Source organism: Equus asinus, chromosome 3 (assembly GCF_041296235.1).
Source record: "Equus asinus isolate D_3611 breed Donkey chromosome 3, EquAss-T2T_v2, whole genome shotgun sequence".
In the NCBI taxonomy this organism is placed as follows: Eukaryota; Metazoa; Chordata; class Mammalia; order Perissodactyla; family Equidae; genus Equus; species Equus asinus.
This window is the reverse complement of record NC_091792.1, coordinates 54,921,736-54,945,544: the sequence shown is the minus strand read 5'-3', so window position 1 is coordinate 54,945,544 and position 23,809 is coordinate 54,921,736. Positions and strand designations below refer to the sequence as shown.

The 23,809-nt window shown below is 34.0% G+C and overlaps 1 protein-coding gene across 12 annotated transcripts in view; it reads left to right on the top strand.

The window, feature by feature from the left end:
- NEK1 (NIMA related kinase 1) overlaps window positions 1-23,809 on the top strand; it is a 220,342-nt gene that overhangs the window by 65,553 nt on the left and 130,980 nt on the right. For 10 of the 12 annotated variants that reach the window (XM_070505061.1, XM_014868389.3, XM_070505064.1 and 7 more), the window contains 5 exons: window positions 6,863-6,922; window positions 7,169-7,228; window positions 7,319-7,366; window positions 7,530-7,604; window positions 14,695-14,858. In XM_070505061.1, coding sequence (XP_070361162.1) covers window positions 6,863-6,922; window positions 7,169-7,228; window positions 7,319-7,366; window positions 7,530-7,604; window positions 14,695-14,858 — 407 coding nt within the window. The remainder of the gene's footprint in view (window positions 1-6,862; window positions 6,923-7,168; window positions 7,229-7,318; window positions 7,367-7,529; window positions 7,605-14,694; window positions 14,859-23,809) is intronic. The other 2 variants (XM_070505065.1, XM_070505062.1) reach the window with 1 other exon arrangement.

Below are 23,809 nucleotides of genomic sequence, written 5' to 3'. Positions count from 1 at the left end.
AGCATAGAGAATATAGTCAATAATATTGTAATGTTGTATGGTGACAGATGGTAACTAGACTTAGTGTGGTGATTGTTTCATAATGTATAAAATTATCAAATCACTATGTCATACACCTGGAACTAATATAATATTGCCTGTCAATTATACTTCAATAAAACAAAAGAAGGCTCCTCAGCTTTGAGCAGGATCGTAGCCAAGTGTTTAATCTGTTTTTTCGTATGGCTGATGGAATCAAATAATATGTTGGTTTTCTTAATGTTTCCTCTCATTTCAGTTAATATTTATTCAGTATGCAAGAGCAGCATGCTGTGGAATTTTCAGATTCCAGTTAATCTGAATAATAGATATCATTCTATCAAATATTCTGAATGACTGATAAATAATTTAGATGATTGTTATAAGTGTTTTGGATTTCAGGCAAGGTTGTTGCCCTTAAAAATTTTAGGCAAATAAGCATGATTTTCTAAACCAGACCATTGAGAAGTAAATAATAACCAGCACTTGAAATATCATATAGCTTAATTAAAAACATTTCACTTAAAACTAAATCTGTATGCACAACAGTGTGAATGTACTTAATGCCAAAGAATTGTACACTAAAAAAAATGGTTTAAATGGTCAATTTTATGTGTATTTTACCACAATGAAAAAAATAGAAAAAAATTTAAGAGGAATATTTTTAAAAAAGAAAAAAGGAAATGGCAATCAAATATGTGAAAAGTTTTTTGAATCTAACAAAAGAATTGAAGGAAAAAACTAAATGTCTAAATTATTTTAATTATGATTTTTAAAATATTTTTTCTTTGGTTTTTACGTAACTTATATTTCTTTTGAAAAGCCTTATTTTTTTCCCAGAAAATCTAAAGCATATTTTGGATTCAGATTCATAATGGCTTTTTGGAATTTTTAATTTAACTTCCTATTAAGCTTGAAAATGAAAAGTTTATAAGGAAAACCATAACCACTTGATGATACTGTCTATCATTTTTTAATTGCAAAACGTTAAGCTAATATGGATTGGTATTATTACTCAGCATATCATAAAAATAGTTGCATGTCATAAAAACTTTCTTTACTCCAGTTCTCATAATAATCGCTTATTTTTTTAAAGACCTCTGTTAAAACAAGGGAGTAATTATTAAACCACCAGAGGGAGCTCCATGAATATGTTTCAGTATTTTGGTTCTGATTTTAAAAAAGAAACACAAAACAAAACATTTCTCCAAGTATGGATGTTTTATGTTACCATATTTTTCTCTTCTGTGTAGAAATAGTGTTCTGAAAATACCTGTATGATCTGAGAGGAACAGCTTGGGATTTTTATTTCACAAATATTTGAGTATCATATATAAGGCAAATGGAACGTCAAAAGATGAATATCATTTTTGCCTTCATATAACTTACCCAATAGTATGTAGGTGTATTAGTTAAACATTTTCTTCTTCTTTTTGCACACTATTGTGTAATCTAGTAAACACCTGGTTATTTATAGTGAGATGCTGTATTATTTGCATTAATATTTTTTAATTGTTTGGTATTGTGGTTCACAAATTTCGATACCAGTGCCAGACCAGCTACCTAAGAGTTAACCTGTCAAACTTGGCAAAATATGGCGTGCAGGGCTCTAGCTCCAAATATTATGATTCAGTAACTCTTGGAGATATGTGTTTTTTAAAAGCTGCTTTATTGAGATGTAATTCACATCCTATACAATTCATCCATTTAAAGTTTTGAATTAAATGACTTTTAGTGAGGTCACAGAGTGTGCAACCATCACCACAATCAATTTTAGAACATTTTCATCACCTCCCCAAAAGGTCTTTTTCCCGTTAGCATTCATTCCCCATTCTTTCCCCACCCCTGTAGTCCTAGGCAACCGCTAATCTACTCTCTCTATAGATTACTTATTCTAGATGTTTTATGTAAATGAATCATACAATGTGTGGTCTTTTGTGACTGGCTTCTTTTACTTAGCATAATGTTTTCAAGGTTGTAACATGTATCCATGTTGTAGCGTGTGTCAGTACTTCATTTCTTTTTATTGCCAAATATTCCTTTGTATGGAAGGAATATATATTTTTATAAAACTCTTGTGTAACATTCCCACCAGTTTAAATTCTGTATACACAGAACACACTTCGAAATGTTAGCTATGTGTTTGTAATACAATAAAGAGCATTACCTAAAATTGTTTTTTTTTCTTGTACTTCAGTCATAGTGCCCATAGAGCTCTCTCTTGACTATTTTAAAATTGGACTGTGCTATCTATTAGTCGTGACAAAACCATGACTTTTAGTTGAATTTTAGTGGGTGAAAAACAGGGACTTTTTCTTTTAAGTAATATATGGAAAGTAACAGACTCTACTACACAAAGTATTTTATGGAACTTAGGGGTGTGTGTGTGTGTACGTATGTGTATGTTCATTGAGTCTGGGTGTGAAATATGTTTCTTACTTTGGGTTACTTTTAGAAAAAGTTTGAAAGCTATCGTTATTTAAATATTTCAGGGGCCAGCCCCGTGGCCGAGTGGTTAAGTTCACGTGCTCCACTGCCGCGGCCCAGGGTTTCACTGGTTCAGATCCTGGATGCAGACGTGGCACCGCTCGTCAGGCCACGGTGAGGTGGCATCCCACATACCACAACTAGAAAGACCTACAACTAAGATATACAACTATGTACCAAGGCGGATTTGGGGAGATAAAGCATAAAATAAATAAATAAGTATTTCAGTATTATTGTCATCTCAACCCTAGTGTCTTTTCTGCAGTTAAGTGGTGAGTTATATGGTTAGCTTAAATAAGAGTTAAATTGAAATAACTAACGAAAGTTAGAGGTTAGGAGTTAGGAACTAATAATGCAGTGAGGGCGTGGGATAGTCCTGGGAACCTACTGCTTGGGTCATTTTGTCAAGGAGTAAACTTACTATTTAGTCATGCTGTGAGGTTTATTATATAGCTTTTAGTTAAAACATATTGGTTTTTATTTTATTTTATTAGTATTATTTTTTTAAGATTTTATTTTTTTCCTTCTTCTCCCCAAAGTCCCCCGGTACATAGTTGTATATTCTTCGTTATGGGTCCTCCTAGTTGTGGCATGTGGGACGCTGCCTCAGCGTGGTTTGATGAGCAGTGCCATGTCCGCGCCCAGGATTCGAACCAAGGAAACACTGGGCCACCTGCAGCGGAGCGTGCGAACTTAACCGCTCGGCCATGGGGCCAGCCCCAGTTAAAACATTATTGTATCAATGAAATGGATTTGTTTTATGATGGTCTTTTGATTAAAATGCCTAAGCACATTATAAGAAAATCATTACATTCATTTTATGAGTTTATCAGCCCATTGGGTGGTGTTACATATTCTAAATATCATCTTTTTATTGTGCTCGTATTAAATAATGTATTCATTAAAATAAATTAGTTGCATTTCATAAGGAGGAAATTATGTTTAAATTATATGTCATTTTGCTCTCTAAGGAAGCAGGAACTTTAAACATATTTTTACATTTTTTTTAATAAAAGTAAACTTATATGTGCCTTTCTAGTTCTCTTTTATATATTGTGAGGAATATAATATTTTAACAGTGATATATTTCTGAAATTAATTTTATTTCATATTGATTGAGCGTCATATTTATTTTGTAATATTCTGAATTTGCTTTCAGAATTTTGGTCATTTTACAAAATTTAGAAAATTGAAGCAATAAGTGCTTCATAACATTGACTTCTGCTAAAATACTGCTGCTATTATAATTAAGTTGTTAGTGGAGATGCGTTTAATGATTTAATCAAATGCTGAATTATTTTAATAATAACACAAATGACCATTGAAGTAATTTTTTAAAGTAGTATCTGCTTTCTTTTGTATTGAAACCCAACATAGGTAAATAATTTTGTGCAGTGTTCCTTTGTATATTCATTTTTTTCTAAGGTAGCTGAAAAATGTAAAAACTGGTGGTATGATACATTACTTAGAGTTTCCTGCAAGTACTTGTAATCTTTTTTGGTATGTAGAACGTATTTTGAATTGTTTGAAAAATTGATCATACAGTACGCTTAACCTTGATTACAAAATTTGAGTAGTTAGCAAAGGATTAAAAAAAAAGGAATACCATGGGTCAGTTACACTTATGAGCATACATGCAGAACTCCTAAAAAGTTTTTTTTTAAAAGGCAAATGAAATCAAGCAATTTATTAAAAGAACAATTTAATGTTTATCAAATAGAATTCATTTCAGGAATACCAGGGATGATTCAATAGTAGGAAACTGATTACTGTAATTTCACTACATTGGCAGATTAGAAGAGAAAGACTATGTGTAAATTATCTTAGTGGATACTGAAAGTTCAGTAAAATTTAACACATTTTTGTTTTAAAAACTTCTTTCGTTGTATACATTAAATATGTACAACTTTTTGTATGTCAATCATACCTCAGTAAAGTAGTTTAAACAACAAAAACTTCTTTGATTCAAGAAATAGAAGGGAGAGTACTTAACTTGATATGGTTATATATATACCAGAAACCTCTGTCAGGCATTATACATAAGATGAACAATTGGAAGCATTACCAATAAAGTCAGTAACAAGACAAGGATATTTGCTATGATTGCTGTTGTTTAATATGCCAGAAGTCCTGGTGAATGCAATTAAAAAGAGAAAGAAATGAGAAACTTAAGTATTTGGAGAAAAGAGAAAACATAGACATTATTTACAGATTATATGATTACCTATATAGAAAATGCTAGTGAAGCAGCAAAAAACTATTAGTGAATTCAGTAAAGGGACCTGATAGAAGTTCAACATGCAAAAATGAATAATCAGTTAGAAAATGATTGGGACAAACTCTTGCAACTACTTTAGAATAGACCTAATGAAGAAAGTAGAAAATAACTGTGAAAGAAAGGAAGCAACATCAGTGTGATACTGTATATCAACAAAGAAAGCAAATGTAGATACAAACAATAACATAGATGAATCCTGCAAACAATGTTGAGCAACTAAGCAAGATACAAAACAATATGTATTGTGTAATTCTGTTAATATAAAACTCAGAAAAAAACTAAACTGTAGTGTTTAGGAAGGCATGTATAAGTGGCATAACAATAAAGAAAAGCAAGATGATAATGACAAAAGTCAGGATGGTGGTTACCTCTGTGTTAGGGAGAACTTGTGGAAGGGCAGGTAGAGGGTTTGTGGAGGTTGGCAATATTCTATTTCTTGACTTGGGTGGTAGTTACATGGGTATTTCCTTTATATTTGCTAACCTCTGTGTATATCTTTTGCCTACTTTTCTATAGGTAACTTTATACCACAGTAAAAAAAGCAAAAGGGGAGATGGATAAGTGGAACAGAATAGAGAATTCCAGAAACTGACCCATATATGTGAATGTATTATATGATTAATAAAGCATTTCAAATCAATGCGGAAAAAGATGTATCAGCCAATAAATGTTTATGAGATAATTGGATTTTCTAGAGAAAAACAGTTAGATTCCTAACTCATTCAATGAACAAAATTTATTCCAATAGATCTAGAAACAAAAATCTAACTGTAAATATTTAAAAATCTAAATATAAATTAAAAGATCTAAATATAAAAATGAAACTAAGTGGCAGAAGCAAATATAATACTGAGATATAGTATGTCTTCCTTAGAAAAACAGTATATGCAAATCGTAAAGTAAAAGATTGGCAAATTTAACTAAATATAAATTACAAATTTTCATGCAGTGAAAGATACAATAAACAGCAACTAAAAGACAGAATGGGAAAAAATATTTGCAACATCTGTAAGACAGTCTTATTTTCTGTAATATACAGAGCTGTTAAAATTGAACACCATCAAAATTGGATGAACAATTAGTATATAAAAGAAGAAATGTAAATATCTAATATACTGGAAAATGTTCTCAGCCTTTCCAAAGAGCAGAAATTCAAGATAGATGGATAATATCCACTATTTGTGGTATTGTGGGGAAATGAGTTCTTTGGTAGGAGTAAAATTTGATGCAGGCTTTCAGGAGGGCAATTTTTCTCAACATTTATGTTTTCGCTCTATAATTCCATGTTTAAAAAAATTGCCCTTTTGAACTACCTGCTTATGGCTCAAAGATGTATGTATAAGGAAGTTCCTTATAGCGTATAGAGTAGGAAAAAATTGGAACCAACCCAATGTCTATCCCTAGAAGGATGGATAAATAAATTATATCCATAGTATGGAATATTGCCATTGTTAGTTTCCTTACCATGATGCGGAAATTTCAGGAAACGTTGTTAATAGTAAAAGACATTTTTCCATCTAATAATACATTATTACATTTATGTAAAAAGTGTAAAAAGCTAAGATTCTATGTTTGTATATGATTATGTGTGAATTTAAGTGTATAAAATAATGGAAGGATACTCATGAAAATATTAATAATGGTTACCTCTGGAGGTGGAGTGAAGTAGACTAACTTTTTACTCATGTTTGAATTTTACATAGTGAACATATTTTGTGTAACTAATTTTTTTTTTTAGAAAAATTTCTCTCTTCAATGTTGGGCTTTCTAAATAACATTGTATTTTCATGATATTAGAAAACTTAAAATTAACATCTGTGTCTGAGGACAAAACTTTACCTGATGATTAGGCAAGAATGCTTTTCCACAGTTTCTTTTAATTTAATGTCTCTTTTTGTTTAACAAACAGCATATCAAACACTACAGTGGTTCTTTATTTTTAGGGATAGTATATTTTGAAAGAGAGTTATAGCAGTATTGGCTTTACCTTTTTTCTTATTTTAAATTTCCATGAATTTGAGTTTTTTAATTGGGTACCTCAAAATCCGTATCTAATTTGTAGTTTTACTTTTTGTCCAGGCCCATCAAACTCCAGTGAAGAAAGTGAATCCTGGAGAAGAAAGGAGGAAAATGTTTGAGGTATAAAGACATCTGTCTGCTTATTTTAAAGCTTTGCCAAAATAATTATTAAAAAAAGAAACAAAATCTTACATAGAAAACCTCCAAACCTTTCCTCCTTATTTCTTTCAAACAAATACCTCTAACATTTCTCTTTTTTTAACCTCCCTGGGCATGCCTCTGCCATTGGTGTACTAACTTTCCTGAGGAAAATAGAAAAAGTAGGAATTATTATTGATTAAAATGTTTTTATTCTTTTTTTTCAAGGAACCAGCAAGAAAAGGAAGATTGGAATTTATTGAAAAAGAAAAGAAACAAAAGGAACAGGTAGTTTTTTTGCTCTTATTTTCTTTCCTTGCCAAATTATTGATAATAGTTTGAAAAGTTCTAAGAAGCTTGTCTTTAAAATTGTTACAGATTAGTTTAATAAAGGCTGAACAGATGAAAAGGCAAGAAAAGGAAAGGGTAAGAGATAATCCATTTTTCCATGGTATATTCCACCCCTCTTCACACACATACTTCCTTTTTAAAAGAAATACATTGATTTCCATTTTATTAGTAAATGTATGCGATGTGTTTTCTGTTAAATACTTGAAATGGTGTTTTGTTTGTTTCTTATCCCCAAAAGTTGGAGAGAATAAACAGAGCCAGGGAACAAGGATGGAGAAACGTGCTAAGTGCTGGTGGAAGTGGTGAAGTAAAGGTAGGCATTTGATACCAATATATATAGTAGTATCATACTGCTGCTATTTTTCTCCAGTTTCAACTTGCTCTTTAAAATGTACATAAATGACTTTTATTTTTTTAGTTTACGTTTACTTTTTACCTAGAATTCTTCAGTGTCTATTAAGAATTCTTAGGGGCCAGCCCAGTGGTGTAGTGGTTAAATTCACACACTCCACTTTTGTGGCCCAGGGTTCACCAGTTTGGATCCCAGGCGTGGACCTATGCACTGCTCATCAAGCTGTGCTGTGGCAGGCATCCCACATATAAAATAGAGGAAGATGGGTACAGATGTTAGCTCAGGGCCAATCTTCCTCAGCAAAAAGAGGATTGGTGGCAGATGTTAGCTCATGGGTAATCTTCCTCAAAAAAAACACAAAAAAACAAAAGCAGCAGTAAACAGGATTGATTTTTTTATTTTAAAAAAAGCTTAGTTTTCCTTCATGTGTTTGATATGTAATATGTGACACTGTTAAAATTGCTTAAAAGGTTTGATGTGAAGGTTGTGATTCACCATTCCTGCCAGAGGAATCTTCTTAAAATCATATGCAATTTGTCACACCCCTGCCTAAAATCCTTCTGTAGCTTCTTGTAGCCTTAAAGATTAAGTTTTCAGAAGACCCTTATTAATCTGCTCCTGCCAGTCTCTCCAAACTTATCTCCATCTGTTCCCTACCACACACTGTGTACTGTAGCCTTTGGAACTAAAGACTATAACTGTAGTTTCCTTACTGTGTGTAGCCTGTTAAATCTCTGTCTTTACAGTTGTGTTTCTCTTGATAACGCCCCTCGCTTCCTCCTCACTCCCACCTCTAGCCGTTTACCTAGATAACCAATTACCTAGCTAACCATTTACTTAGATATGTTAATTGAAACATTTCCTTTGGGTAGAGCCAGACTGTATAACCTTGGACAAGTTACTTCTTTCAGCCTTAACTTCTTCATTTGAAAAAAAAAATTCAACAACAGTGCCTGGAGCTTGGCTAGCAAGGGCTCATATGTTAACTTCCTCTTCCTTTCTTTGTTCTGCCAGTCTGAATCTTGCATTTCTTCCTTTGTTCTTGTAGCACCCTTTGCATATCTATGGTAGGCCAAATTCTAAGATGGTCTCCCAAACTCCTGACCCCTGATGTACATACCTTGTTTATTTCCTCCTTGAGTGTGTGTGGAACCTGTGAATATGGTGGTATAGTGGTTCCCTTGTTTAGATTATGTTCTATGGCAAGTGGTGGTGGGATAGTCGCTCCTGTGATTACCTTAACATTTTATAAGACTGCTCATAGCAGGCGAGAAGGGGAGAAGAGAGTCAGAGAGATGTACTTCTGCTGGCCTGGAAAAAAGCAAACATTTACGTCCAATGAAATATAGATGGCCTCTAGGAGTTAATAGTGGTTTCTGGGCAAGAACTAGCAAGAAAGGTCACCTAGCCATTACAGCCACAAGAAAATGAATTCTGCCAAGAACCGCATGAGCTTGGAAAGAGGATTCTGAGCCTCAGATGAGAATTGCAGCCCTGGCTGACACCTTGATTTCTGCCTGGTGAGATCCTGAGCAGAGAACCCAGCTGACTGTAGCAAGACTCCTGAGCCAGGGAAACTGTGAAATAATAAATGGGTATTGCCTTAAGCTGCCGAGTCTGTGGTAATTTGTTACACAACAGTAAAAAATGAGTACACTGTTATTCCTCTGTATTATAATTTTAATTTGTATCATCTGTTCACCTATTAGTCAGCCTGTCTTTAAACTGTGAATTCTCCTGAGGCATGCTCATTAAACTTGATATTTAGGTGCCCGATTAGGTATTTGTAAAATTGAAATGATTACCATTCTTACCTGTTTCTCTTCCCTGTCAATGCAAATAATCCATAACTAATCTATAAATCAAAATTGGGGTGAGTTTATTATGAGCCAGATCTGAGGACTAGCCTGGGGTCCTCCTTCCCCGAGGAAGGAAGGGCATCAAAGAAGTGAGGTGTACAGAAGGATTACACACCATCTTGGAACAAAGAGCATAACATCACATGTGATAGGAATGTCCCTTTTACACCAGTCATGAGATTGCCTAGCTGGCACAGCACAGCTATTCACACAGCAGGTAGCAGGTAGCAGGTCTGTTGTCTCGAGCTGGGTGGTCACAGGGTGGGTGCAGCAATCCATTTCTAGCCTAGTGAGAGATGCTTATCCTTGTCTACAAAAATAATCCATAACCAATCTGTAAATGAAAATTTGGGTGAGTTTATTCTGAGCTGAAATCTGAGGACCATGGCCTGGGGCCTTTCTTCCCAAAGGAAGAAAGGGCACTGAAGAAGTGGGGTGCACAGAGTGGTTATATACCCCCCAACAGGGTGTTTCACATATGATTGAAATGTCCCTCCCACAATAGTCACAAGATTGCCCTGTTGGCACAGCGCTTGATGGACACAGCAGGTAGTGGGTCTGCTATCTTGGTGGGCGTAGCAGGAGGCAAGTCGATTGTCTGGAGCTGGGTGGTCACAGGTGAGCACAGCAATCAGTTTCTAGCCTAAGGAAAGATGCTTAATCCTTAAGGAGACGCCAACATTGGGAGGGGGAGGGAAGTTGCACCTTTATCTCAAGGGCCTTTGTTTTTGCCATAGGGAAAATCTAAAGCAGATATACAATGCATGCTCAACAGCCACAGTCAGGACCTTTTGGAAAGACAAGGTCAGGCTGAATTAGGTTTATACCAAATGGCTTCCTCATATTCTCCAATATATCCTATTGCTTGCCATTTTTATTTGTCATCCTTAAGGAAATGCCAATGTGGGGTAAGTTGCATCTTTATCTTAAGGGTATATGTTCTTGTCTTGGGACATAGCAAATGCTTAAAGCAGATATCCAACGCATGCTCAATGGCCATGTCAGGTCCTTTTGGAAAAACAAGGTCAGGCCGAATTAATTTTACACCAAATGGCTTCTTCATATACTCTTGTAATATATCCTATTGTTTGCCATTTGTTTATCATCCCCAAAAGTTATACATTGAATAAAACTTTGGTTTGTCTATTTTATGTAGACCTAAATGTTTTGTCCTGGCTTTCTTGATTTGTTTTTTCAGTCTCTTGAGATGCACAAGTTTTTCATATTACATGTCAATAATTCAGTAAGAGTCACTCTGTCTAATTCTGTATTAATGTAGACATACAGTTTTTTAGTAGTACAATTTTGTACTTTACTGTTTTTGTACTTTAGTATCTACTTTACTATGAAGTAGAATTTATTACCTCCTGAATGATAAGAATTTATCATTTATCAGACAGAATTTGGCCCATTCTAAGATAACTAACCCTATATCTTATCTGATTGTCAAGTGAAAACTTACCAAGGTGTAGGCCCTCAGATTTTGTCAAGCGTTTTATATCAAGTCAACGGTCAGTATTGAGAATTTGATTTTTTCTTCCTGCTTTGCATAGGTCTTCTTCTATGTGATATCTTTTTTCCCTATGATGAATAAAGCTGTATTTAATCTGAAAGTCCAGTTTTATCAGTATTGTTTCATAACTAATTGAGATAATTTTTCAACAGTGTTAGATACTATGTGCTTAATGGATTTCTGCTTCACTTTATAAACTTATGTTACTGAACCAGGTTCGTTTTTGCCTGCTGCCCAGAAAGCCAAACACCAAGACGGCAAGACTGCAGCAGAGAGAGTTTAATCACAAGGCAGCCATGTGAGGAAGCGACAGCCTGAGCCTCAAATTCGCTTGCCCAAACCTAGGGACTTGGGGATGTTTATGGGATGGGGGCAAGGTGGTCTAAAATGTGGAGAGAGGTGATTGGAGGTGAGGTAATTGATGATCTGCGCAAGTGTGGTCAGACTTCATCCTTCTTCATAGGACACGTGTTCACCAAATGTGGCATTAGTGTGATCTGAGGGTGGAGTTTTTAGCCTCTTGACGTCAAAAGGTCACCTATCAGACATCTACGCAGGCCTAGTTGATGAGTTGGTGGTCTCAACCAGCCTGAAGTGGACAAGGAGTTCTAATTCCTGAAAAACAGCTCGCACACCCATTACCATGGTGATCCAGGCTCCAGGGAGATGTTATCTATAGGAACCCAGTGGGAATCAGCTAGCATATTGCCTAAGCAGCACCGTTAACAATGGCATCAAACAGCCAAAAGCTGCAATCAGTAATTGAAGAAGGAAAAAAAACTTTAGTTCCTCGCTACTTAATCATCAATGGCTAACTCTGCCAGTTTCACATACATTGTGCTTTCATTGAGGATTAATTTCAATGAGGAGCATTGAGAGTTTTGAGGAGCAATTTATTTTTCCTGACTTAAAGCAAATTCTATGCTAGTTTCTGTACTTATTCCCCATGGGGTTTGAAATATTTAACTTTTTAGGCTGTTTGATTTCTGTACAGTTGATAAGGACCTGGAGGCTTGGTATAAAGTGAGTCAAATTAAGGAGATCCCCAAAATAAAAACAAAAACTGAACGAACATTAAGGGAAATATTTCAAAATCAATGTTATTATTATATACCTCTAAGTAATAAGATATTCTCAGTACAATTAACTGTCTTTGATTATTTAGTATCTGAAAAATCTGGGACTTTTTTGCTTTATCCATTTTTGATGTATCTCTTATGAATGTGTGTTTTTGGAAAAATTATGAAATATTCCACAGATATAGTTTGATCATGTGATCATAATATGTAAGAGGTGTATCTGTTGTTGAATAGAAATATATTGGAATACTATTCAACAATAAAATGGAGTAGCCTGTTAAATACATGTAACAACGTGAATCAAACAAAAACATCATAGTGAGTGAGAGAAGCCAGACACAAGACTATGTATTGCATGATTCGATTTATATAATATTATAGAAAAGGCAAATCCAATCTATAGGGCAGACAGATCAGGGGTTGCTGGAGTGAGGGAGCATTGGAACATGAGGGAACTTTTTGGGGTGATGAATATGTGTTTCATTATGCTATTGGTTACACGAGTGTATATATTTGCCCAAACACCAATTTGTGCTTATAATTGGTGAATAAGGTGATTTTTAAAAGATCATATTGCTTCAGTACTCTAGTGTAGTATTTTCAACATTATTTTGAGTTTGGGCATCCTTAGAGTTGTTTATATACTTTTGTTTTTGCTAAAGAAGAAACATTAGAACACTCAAATTCAGGTTAAGATGATGTTAGCACCAGAGTAAACTCAAAGAATAACCAGTCTCAGAGGAGAAGTGACCACCTTTTACCAGAATTCCGATTCTGATTCTTGCCTTGAGATGCATGTTTTGAAGATGTGTGTGGGAATCGCCTTGGTAGAGCTTCCTGCCAGCAGTTTTTTCTAGCAATGTGATTGCTAGTATAATTTCTAAGTTCTAGCAACTTTTATCTCTTACGATTCAAACATACTTAGTTATCTGTATTTATCTTGAGCTGATTTTTTAAAAGTCAAGCTTTTTTGTAACATTGTGTGCAGCTTACTGTGTCAAGATATTAACAAAAATTTTATCTCATTGTGTACACTGAAATTTCTTTTATTTAATTCTAATATTTTTCTTTGGATCTTTTCTTAGCCAGACTTCTTCCTTAAGATGTTATCACTTGGAAGCTCTTCTTCCTTTACTGTCTCTAGCTTGTGTTCTCATCACTTCACAAAAAAATGTGTTTTTTTTAACGCTATCAATCAACTTTAGTCATATCAGTTTGTGTTATTTTCAGTGCTGTTGCTCTCAGCATTTGAGGTTATTGATTTCCTCTTCTCAGTGAAATTCTTCCATGATGACTTCTGTAGCATACACTTATTTACTTTGAACTTATCCTTTTCTGCCATCTCTGTTTTCTAACCATGAGTTTTCCATGTGCTTGAGTTTTTATATCTCTGAGGATGCATCCTTGTGTCTTGGCCTTTATTGGTTGTCATTTGTACAGGGAATCCACAGCTCCCTTCATCGTTTACTTTTTTGTTGATTGTCTTTACTTCTAGGCTTCTTGGCTTGGTGTCAATGTTACAAGCCTTCTAATCAGTTCCTCTACTTTTTGCTTTCTCTTAGTCTTATCTTGAATAATCTGTCTTATTTGACCTTCTTTAAAACCATTTTGGAATGCTGCTTTTGCTAGAAAGTTTATAATTGCTTTCTGTTGTTTGTTATATGAACTCAAATACCCAGGCTGGATAGCAGTTAGCTGTACCAACCTTTTATGATCAAGCTTAATCCTCCCTATTTGCCTTCCTTCTAATTATATTTGTCTTCATACTTCCTTCCTCACTCTACTACCAACACCCGAATATATACATACATTACTTATTTTTACATTAATACTTTGGCTCCTATTTAATCATTTGATCTTTTTTTACATTGCATTCAAGGCTAGGTTGAACAATATCTTTCTCCAATGCTGTTTAAAAAATTTTTTTGAGGATTTTTTTTACTTCTGATAATTTTTTCCTATTTTATAAATTTGTTCAGTACTTACTACTTTAGAGTGTGCTTATTACCATTCATTTACCACAGGCGTGAGTTGGTTCTCTAGTTTTGTGCTGTTTCCCAACTTGTTTGTAAACTGCTTATGGATAGATATGATGTTTTGCCTCTTTTATTTATACCCTGAGTATGTTTCAATGGTTTTTATATCTTTTCTTGTTGAATTGAAGGATTTGGGGTATATTAAGTGCCATATGCAGATGCTTTTGTTAAATATAATTTTGAGTGTTAGAAAAGCAGTCTCTGCCTTACTTATAAGCTATACATATTTAAACAATATGATGAGATCACATAAAATGTATACTAGAAACTTGTTTTAGAACTTAAGATGAGATTTTTCCATATTTACATGAATTTAGTGACATTTTAAATTTTTGTTTGTTATATTAAATTATACTTTTTTGTTAGCAACAAAGTATACTACTATTTGGTTGTTAATAGTTGTAATAGGAAAACGTTTTGCTTTAGGTTATATGTTTATTAATATGTTCAAATTAGGTAATTGCATTTTAAAAGTCAAATGCTGACATTTTTTCTTTTGAGGATAGTGTGGGCATTTTAGGCCTCATGAGATAAACCTGTGAGAGCTCCTTGTTTCATTCCTAGGCTCCATTTTTTGGCAGTGGAGGGGCTGTGGCCCCATCACCTTTTCCTTCTCGAGGACAATATGAACATTATCATGCTATTTTTGATCAAATGCAGCAACAAAGAGCACAAAATAATGAAGCTAAATGGAAAGGAGAGACACGTGGCCGAAGGCTTCCAGAAAGGTATGACTATGTTCTGCAGAAGTTGCTTATGCTTTAGAGAAAGTGATGAAAGTCATTGTGCATATTTATCTACAGAGGAATTCCACCTGGAATACATCCAGGATTCCCTAATGGGGCTGCAGGTCATCACCATTTCCCTGATGCTGATGCTATTAGAAAAGCTTGAAAAGACTGAATGTCGTGTCTAAACAAGCCAATGCAAACAGGTTTTACTGTGATGATCCATAAATCATCTTCGTGTGTAATTTTGTCTTATGTCTTGTATAGCTCAGTACCTATACTTTGTGATGTTTTCTCCATTGATTACATAGAATATCTTTTGCTTCTGGATGCAATAATTTTCTCACTTTCAAATTTGGCCCTTGATTACATGTGGCAAACATGTAGGTCCTCAATTCTGCCTAAATTTTGTAGCATATTTAAATATTGTAGGCTGAATATACTATTTAAAGGAACATGTGATAACTTTGAGCCAACATATGGTGGTAATAACTTTATCCACTTGCTTGAAATAAATCAGAATATATTTAGATGGAATCACACATTATGTAAAACTCCAAAGCATGCTGTTTTGTCTTCCTTTTCTTCATCACTTAGAACCCTACTTTTCTCTTTGTTGTTTTGCTTGTTTTCACATTCATCTCTGATTTATGGCTCTCTATGATCCAGTTCATTAAATTTTTCCTTTTCTTTCATTGAATTAATTTAATGCGGTAGCAGTTAATAGTTTTAATTTTCACATCTCCTTTTTTCCTAACTATGCATATATTCTTTCTTAGACCTTTCCACTTTATGAAATGTTCTGCTTAAGGAAAAGCAAATATTTTGTGAAAATTGTTACATTGCTTTTGCCTTGTCATTTTAAGGAAAATACTTTGAGTGTAATAAAAATCTTTATGATCCTCCTCAGTTATAAAAGATGGATTAAAATGTAGTTGAGCAGAGGTAAATGATTGAAGTGAATATAAATTAACATTATGAATTATATAAAGCAGCCTGAAGTGTTAAGCTAATTGTAGATTCTCTCCATTTTTGAGGAAGGAAGACTACACACTCACACATATACATATGTTTTATTAAATGGCAGAGCAAATTTTGTGTGTGCCTTTTATCCTCTGGTGTTGTTGATCTTTCTAGTATATAATTTGTTTGGCTTTATTTTGTTTTATTTTAATCACATCTCCTAAAATAAGAATGTACATTGTAAAGAAAATGGGGAAAACTCTGCTATGCTTCTTCACACTGTTCATCATCCAGAATCTTTCTTAGTTCTTCACAGTTGGAGTGACAAATAATGGACTACATTGGGCCACTTGCATCCATCTCCTATTATAACCTTGAAATGTTTTCATATATGTATACTTGTGTTTCAAATTGTCTTAAATGGCTGTGTATCTCAGTAACCTCTTCCGCTATACCACACTTTCCATTCAACCTTTGAGCATTGGGTATAGTTTCATTATTTTAATTTTCAGTCTTTAAACCATTTGTGGTTGTGAGATCATTTATCATTCCATTTATATCAACTTTGGTGGGCTTAGCAGTACTCAAACATATACATTTTTGTATGTTGCATTGAAGTTATTGAATTTATTACATATTATTTATTGATGATAGATATTATTTATTATATACCAAGTTATATTTATTCATCACAGCAACCCTTTGAATTAGATATTATTCTTCTAATAGACGTGAAATTCGGCCTTACAGAGATTTAAAACTTGTTGCATGGTCAGTCAGCTAGTAAGTGGTTTGGATTTAAACTAAGTTCATCTGACTGTAGAGTTCAGCTTCTTAAATATTGTTATGAAGATTTCTCAGCTTCTTTAGATTCTGCTAGCAAACCAGCTAAAGAGTTATTGATTTAGTTGGTTATAACATTGTAAAACATTGGAAACTTTAAAAATAAAACGTGATGCCAAGTACTAAATGAACTTTCATATATATTGGTTAAATTTGTTTTGATTTTATCTGAGGATAAGGAAAATGGAGAATTAGTAGAATACTGTCATCAAGTATCATATAATTTTCAAAAGGCAGATTCTATATACTGGACTAGTTTTCTTCATGCTGACCTCAGCAAGATTAGAAGTAGGGCCTGCAAACATTTTAGAAGGAAGCAGTAATCACTTTGATGTAGTATAAATTCATGGAGAATAGATTATGTCAAATATATGTTTTATTTCTTTTTAGGGTTATAGGCTAGAACCTTAGTTCTCAAACTGTGTACTGAGGTGTCTTGGAGCATCACAGTGTCTTGGATATTTTACAATTTTGAGGGAAACACAACTACATCTGTTGGACAAAGCACAGACCACGACTGTTAAGCAGTTGGGACCTAACTATTTAATTAATGGAACTGCTAGGAATTTCTGCTGGCCTAGGGGCATTGTGGAAAAATTACCTAGTTACCTAGTAGAGTATATAAACTTCAGCAATATACTGTTGTCTCAATGTAGATAAGGTGAAGAAATATAAATAAAGATTATTAGATGGGTTAGTAGCTGGTTAAAGAATTGTATTCAGAGGATGCTGGTTAATATTTTGATGTCATCCAAATAAAAAAGTTTTAGAGGCTTGTCCTCAAACTGATCTTCATTTTTAAGGAGAGACATAGAAAAAACATTCAAAGGATGTAGTCATCATATTTCCAGAAGACATAATAGAAAGAAATAGTAAATATGCTGTGTGATTGATCAGGAAACAAAATAATCTTAGTAGACCTTAGCTACAACCAACTTGATTTAGATAAAATTTAACAGGAATAAATTTGATGTACTTTTGAGTCTGAAAAATTATCTGACCAAACAAATACATATTTAGAAAAGGTTTATAAGTAGCATAGATTAAAGAAATTGAACTAATGACCTTTCATTGCCCCTTGGATCAAATTGCAGCCCCTAAATGGCCTGCAAGTTCTCATAAAGGCCTGATACTTCCATGGCCTTATCTTGCTACTCTGTTTCTCCACTTCTGGGTGTGGGGAGGAAGACATCTTTTTTCTAATCCTTGTTCCTTTGCACCTGCTGCTCCAGCTGCCTAGAATACCTTTGCCTCTGCCCATTTTGCCTGGCTAATGCCAACTCATTATTCTGGCTTTGGTTTAGGTTGGCACTTCTTTACTAGGTCTATAAAATAAAATAAAACATGGGACCTGATTGAGAACTTCCAACTTTTAATTATTCCGAGTAAGCTTACTAAAAAAAGAGTTATTAGCTCTAATCCCATCCTTTAGTAAACGAATGGACATTTTAACGTGGTAAAAGTTAGGATGACATAATCTTAGAATACAGCTTATCTTTTTGGAGTAAATAAATTTGGATTTGTAAAAATTATATAGTTTCTTTATATTGTTGACAACTATTGAAAACTTAGTGACAGACTACCCCGGGTCAGAGAACAAGCACTGGCTAGTCGCTACTGTTGTTCTAAGCCTGTATTAGCTGGTCTTCCAGGATGCTCTCACATTTTGATGAATATGCCTCTGTGTAGTAGAAATAAGCCTGTGCGAAGAGGCCTTGAGGCTATGAGTTGGGCATACCCTCCCTTGGTCATTGCTTGGATAGCTCCATGGGGAAATTCTCAGGCACCCCTCATCACAACCACCATCACTACCACCTTTGCAACTACTACTATCATCATCTGAGGTTTTTTTTTTATTTGTACATGTTAATATCATTAGGTTTAAACAAAACCTTACCTTTGTCAGCATGCCATTTTTTCTCATTAGGGTAGCTTTACAGCTTTTTTTTAGGGTGTTGATTTTACAATTTAGTGGAATTTCAAATTTATTTATCTTTATTTTCAGATCCTGGTGGAGTATATACTCCAGTAGGTTAAATGAGGGAAAAGGAAGCAAGTTTAAACATGTTCATAAATCAGCAAGTTTAAACATGTTTGAAAGATTTACTTCTCTCCTGCAAACTCCTTATAAATGAAAAATAACAGAAAAGCCTTCAAACTGGTATTATATTTTGCTATAAAGATAAAAATGCCATTATCTTCTATCTTTTATAGCTGGTAGTTGTCGGTAAGGAAAAAAGTTAACTACTGTGTGTATGATATTCTCCTAATCTCATACTTACTAATGGCCGTTGTCTCATATTTACATTTATACTGTAATTGTTTTCTACTGTCGTGAATCAACAACTTTTACTACTCCATCAAACAAACTATTGTCTTTGTCCCTCAACGTTTTGCTTTACTCGAGGGCACTTACTCTTTTTATCTTCCTCTCATCTTCAAGTTCCCTTTTCATACTGTTTTCTTTGCTGAATTCAAGACTGCTCACATATTTCCTGTTTTAAAAATACTAGCAGCTGACTACCTTGTTATCTCCCTGTCAGTTAGGATTCTTAACCAAATGTTCATACCTCTTTTTTCTCTCCCTTTTGCTCGGGGAAAAAAGGAAACCCCAAGGAAATTCACAAGTGATTTTTTTTGTCCTGTTTTCTGCTTGCCAAAGTGATAATAGGTTAGTTTTAGAAAAATCAGAATATATAGGAGGGTGTTAGGAAACAGGAAGGAAAATCACTGCTCATCCCTACAAAGGCAGTCAGTTTGAAGACTTTGGTCTATTTTCTCGAATTCTTTTTGTAATATATTTTTTCCCTAGTTAGGAGATCGAATTCTATGTACAAATTTGTATCTGGGTTTTTTTTTTCAATCTGTTCTTATTTGACATTTTTACCGTAAAATTTTCCCATGCTAAAAAACATTTTCAAGGGGTTTTTGATGTCTATATAAGATTCTAGTGTCTGAGTTACCATAATTTATATAGCAAATCCCCTAATATAACACATTGTTTATAACTTTTTACTTTTTTGAACATTTTCGTGCCATATTTCATTTTTTATTGTTATTTCTGTAGAATAGAATCTTAGAAGGACAATTTTTGAGTTAGAGGAGTTGGTCAGTTGTGTTCTTGGTGAAGGTTCTGGAAAAAATATTACTAAATTTATTAGTTTAACGAAATGTATTTATTAGCTAAATGTTACTAAATTTCTTCCCAGAAAAGCTGTGCCAATTTATACTCAGTCTAACAGTATGTGATAGTGCCCATTTATTGCCACCTGGCCGGTACCAATAGCTTTTTAGGAGCTAAAGGAGTTTTTAAAAAAACGTAAAGTTTAAGATTAAAGTATTAGAGAAGATGAAGTTTTCACTATATTCTATACTAGTTACACAATAGGATATTCACAAATTGGACACCTGTAAGAATAGTGATAGTGAGTATAATGGTGAAGATAATAAAAATAGGAGCTAATATTTAATTGGGCACTGTGCCATGACCAGTTTGAAGTAATTGACATATAAGGTCAGTCCTCATTATTCATGAATTGCATGTCTGCCTCCTTGCTAAGATTTATTTGTGACCCCACAATCAGTGTTCCCAGTGCTTTCATGGTCATTTGTGGACGTGCACAGAGCAGCAAAAAATTTGAATTGCGCAGTGTACGTATTCCCAGCTGAGGTTGAACAAAGCAGTGCCCTGCTCTCCTGTTTCAGCCCACATTAACAAATACACTTTTTGTGGTCTATTTAGTACCAACTTTTTTGCATTTTTGTGCATTTTGTTGGTGTTGTCATTGTTTAACATGGGCCTCAAGCATAGAGCTGGAGTGCTGTCTAGTGTTCCTAAGTTCAGGAAGGCTGTGCTGTGCCTTACGGAGAAAATATTTGTGCCAGGTATGCTTCGTACAGGTGTGAATTACAGTGTTGCTGGCCAAGAATTCAGTGTTAATGAGTCGACTATGTGTAGTATATATTAAATAAAGTGTCTTTAAACAGAAACACACATAACACAGGGTTATATATTAATCTTTTGTTGAAAATGTTGCAACAAGAGGCTGCCAGGAACCTAACCCTGTATTTCTTCTAGGGGTGGTGGTTCAGTATTCACTAATTTAGTATTCATATATCCATTTAAATGACCGTGTGTCAGGAATATTTAGATGGGAATATAGGAATACTTTATTCAGCAAGAAATTGGACTAGTTAACGCCCAAGGTCTCTTCCAATTTGACTATTATAATTCTTTTGTCTTGTACTTTTTAGTGACCATTGGCACTACAGAACATTTTCTCCACACTGTCGTAACTTCTCATTGTTATAATTTGTATGTCATTCCTGGTCAGTTCTTTTCCCTGATTCAGACTGAATCAGCAAACTGAACTCTATCATTATTTAAGGCTTTTACATTCTCTTTTCCTCGTATGTTGGCTCACCCATATTTGGCTGGTCCTTCTGTATATATTAATTATTTTTTCTCTTTCCTTCTTATTGGTAACTCTGGCCAGTCTGACTTTGCTTCTATCCGTGTCTTAATAATACATCCCTTCAATTAGCTTTTAAAAAAAAAAAGACACTACTTTTTTAGAGCAGTTTTAGATTCACAGCAAAATTAAGGGAGAAGGTACAGAGATTTTCCGTATACTATCCCTCTCCCCACATATACATAGCCTTCCGCATTATCAACATCCCCTGCCAGAGTGGCACATTTCTTACAACTGATGAACTTACATTCAATTAGCTTTTTTTTTTTTTGCTAGGAAAGATTTGCCCTGAGCTAACGTCTGTTGCCAATCTTCCTATGTTGTTCCTATATTCCCATTTGTGTATTATAGAGCTTTTACTTTTCCAAATCTTTTCTTTTATATTGCTTTATTTAATGGTGTAAAGCTGACAACAATTCTGTTCCATCAGGTAGACATTAAGCCACTTAAACAGCAGAGGAAGCTTGATGAATAAACCTTCTATATCCTCTTTTCATCTTATTAACCCTATACCACCCCAACTTTTCTACCTTAAGCCACATTGACTCATTTTTCATGTCTCGGATTATTTCTGCTACCTAGATTGCTGCCTATTTTTATGTTTTTACCTTTTAAAATAATCCATTTATAATCATCCTTCAAAAATTTTAAATTTCCTTCATCAGTAAAGGATTTGAGCTATGGATATGAAGTACCCCACCCAGATCTTGCCACTTATTCATGTATTTGTAATAAGAAAGGGAAAGAAAAGAACTTAGTCCTTTTTGTCTCTTGTCAGGATGAAAAAAAAGGAGTTGTCTTAGAATAATTAATTCTATTTAACCCATTTTAATGTCTCTGTATTTTACTTTCCAAATTCTTAATTTCTTACCATATATTTGTGGCTTATATAGTGTTTTTATTTTCATTCCTTTACTATTAATCTAGATTACTGTTTTACTGATTTTAAGTGGTATAATTCTGGAACTCAAAAGATATAGTCTGTTAAATTTGCCTAAAACAAAGTATATGTGTATGAATTCTTAATAATGTTTAATGAAGAGAATCATTATTAAGAAGTAAATTGCTTTCTCTTTATCCCCATGAGCCTAGGACAAATATATAATTTGTGCCTCTGCACTTTAGCACAGTTTTACTACTTTAGAGAGAAATAAGAATATGAGTATGGGTTCTTCTTTTTGGTGTATATGAAGTAGTAAACAAAAATGTGTGTGGAAAATAGACAGTGTATAGGTTTTTAAACATTATAAGAAGTCATAGAATCAAACTAATTTTATGCTTTATTCTTTTAATAAGGCGTATTACTCTGATTGATTTTCCTATGTTGAACCAACCTTGTATTCCTAGAATTCTGTGTCATACATCTTTATATTTTCAAAGACAGATATAATCTTGACAGATATTTGACAATTAGTATTTGTTTAATAAATGAGAGGACAACAGAAATAATGTTAAGTAAAAATCACTACAGGTTTTAAGTTTGTGATTGAAAGCAGCCAGTTCTGTAAACCTGCTTATTTAAACCAGCTTAGGAAAAGACTATTCAGTGAAATACAACTTGTAAGTCATATAAATTAATAGGTAAAGCAGGTAGTACTATATATACATAAGCGGTGTGAAAATCTGTAAATCAAAGCTGTTGTGCATATGAGAAGGTTTATAGTAAAATATTTCTGTGCAACTATTGTATTAATGTATTTCAATTGAAGGTTCAGACTGACAAACACTGGACGTAGTCGGTGGCTTAAAACAGGGAATCAAACACATTTTACTTCTGTAAAGGTTAGAGAAGGAAGTCAATGCAGTCAATATACCCAGCAGAGAAATCAGAAATTTTATCTATTTGCAGATGGTGCTGTAACTTTTTAGGACCCCCAAAAGAGCTTTGCTAGTAGACATACAGTTTCATATGATATGTCTGAACATCATACCCTCTGAAAATTTATCTGTCCTCTTCAGGCCCAGCCTTATATAAATTGGGCTATAAAAGACCAGGATATAGCTTTGCCTGGATGTATGCAGGAGATACGTTGCATCCAGACCAGAAGTACCTTATTAATCTCATAGTTATACAGTGCATAATATGACTGCTAGAGGACAGCACATGTGCACTACAGAGGCATAACAAATTTCTCATTCATTATTCTTAATCTACTCAGGTTACCATGGCTTAGGTGAAGTGCGTTTCTGAATTTGGTGACATGGAGCTAAATTAAGATTTAGCTACCTAACACATCTAAGAGTCATAATAAAAGGTCTTTAATCAGCTATAGCAATTATCTAATCCTAGAAAATTCCAGTGATGGAAATTTCACAAGAATCTCTTTTAAGTACCATATAAGGTAAATGAACCTTAGACCACAATCATTCATAACTCTGGTGAAACAGATTTTAGGTTTTTACAGCTTAATTTCGTTTGTTCATTCATTCATTTGCTTATTGAGGTAACATTGGTTTATAACATTATATAAATTTCAGGTGTACATCATTACATTTCGATTTCTGTGTAGACCACTTATGTTCACCATCCAAGGACTAGCTCCCATCTATCACCATACACATGTGCCCTTTTACTCCTTTGTCCTTCCTCCTCCCCCTTCCCCTCTGGGAACACCAGTCTAATCTTTAGATCTATGTGTTTGTTGTTGTCGTTTTTTTTATCTTCCACTTATA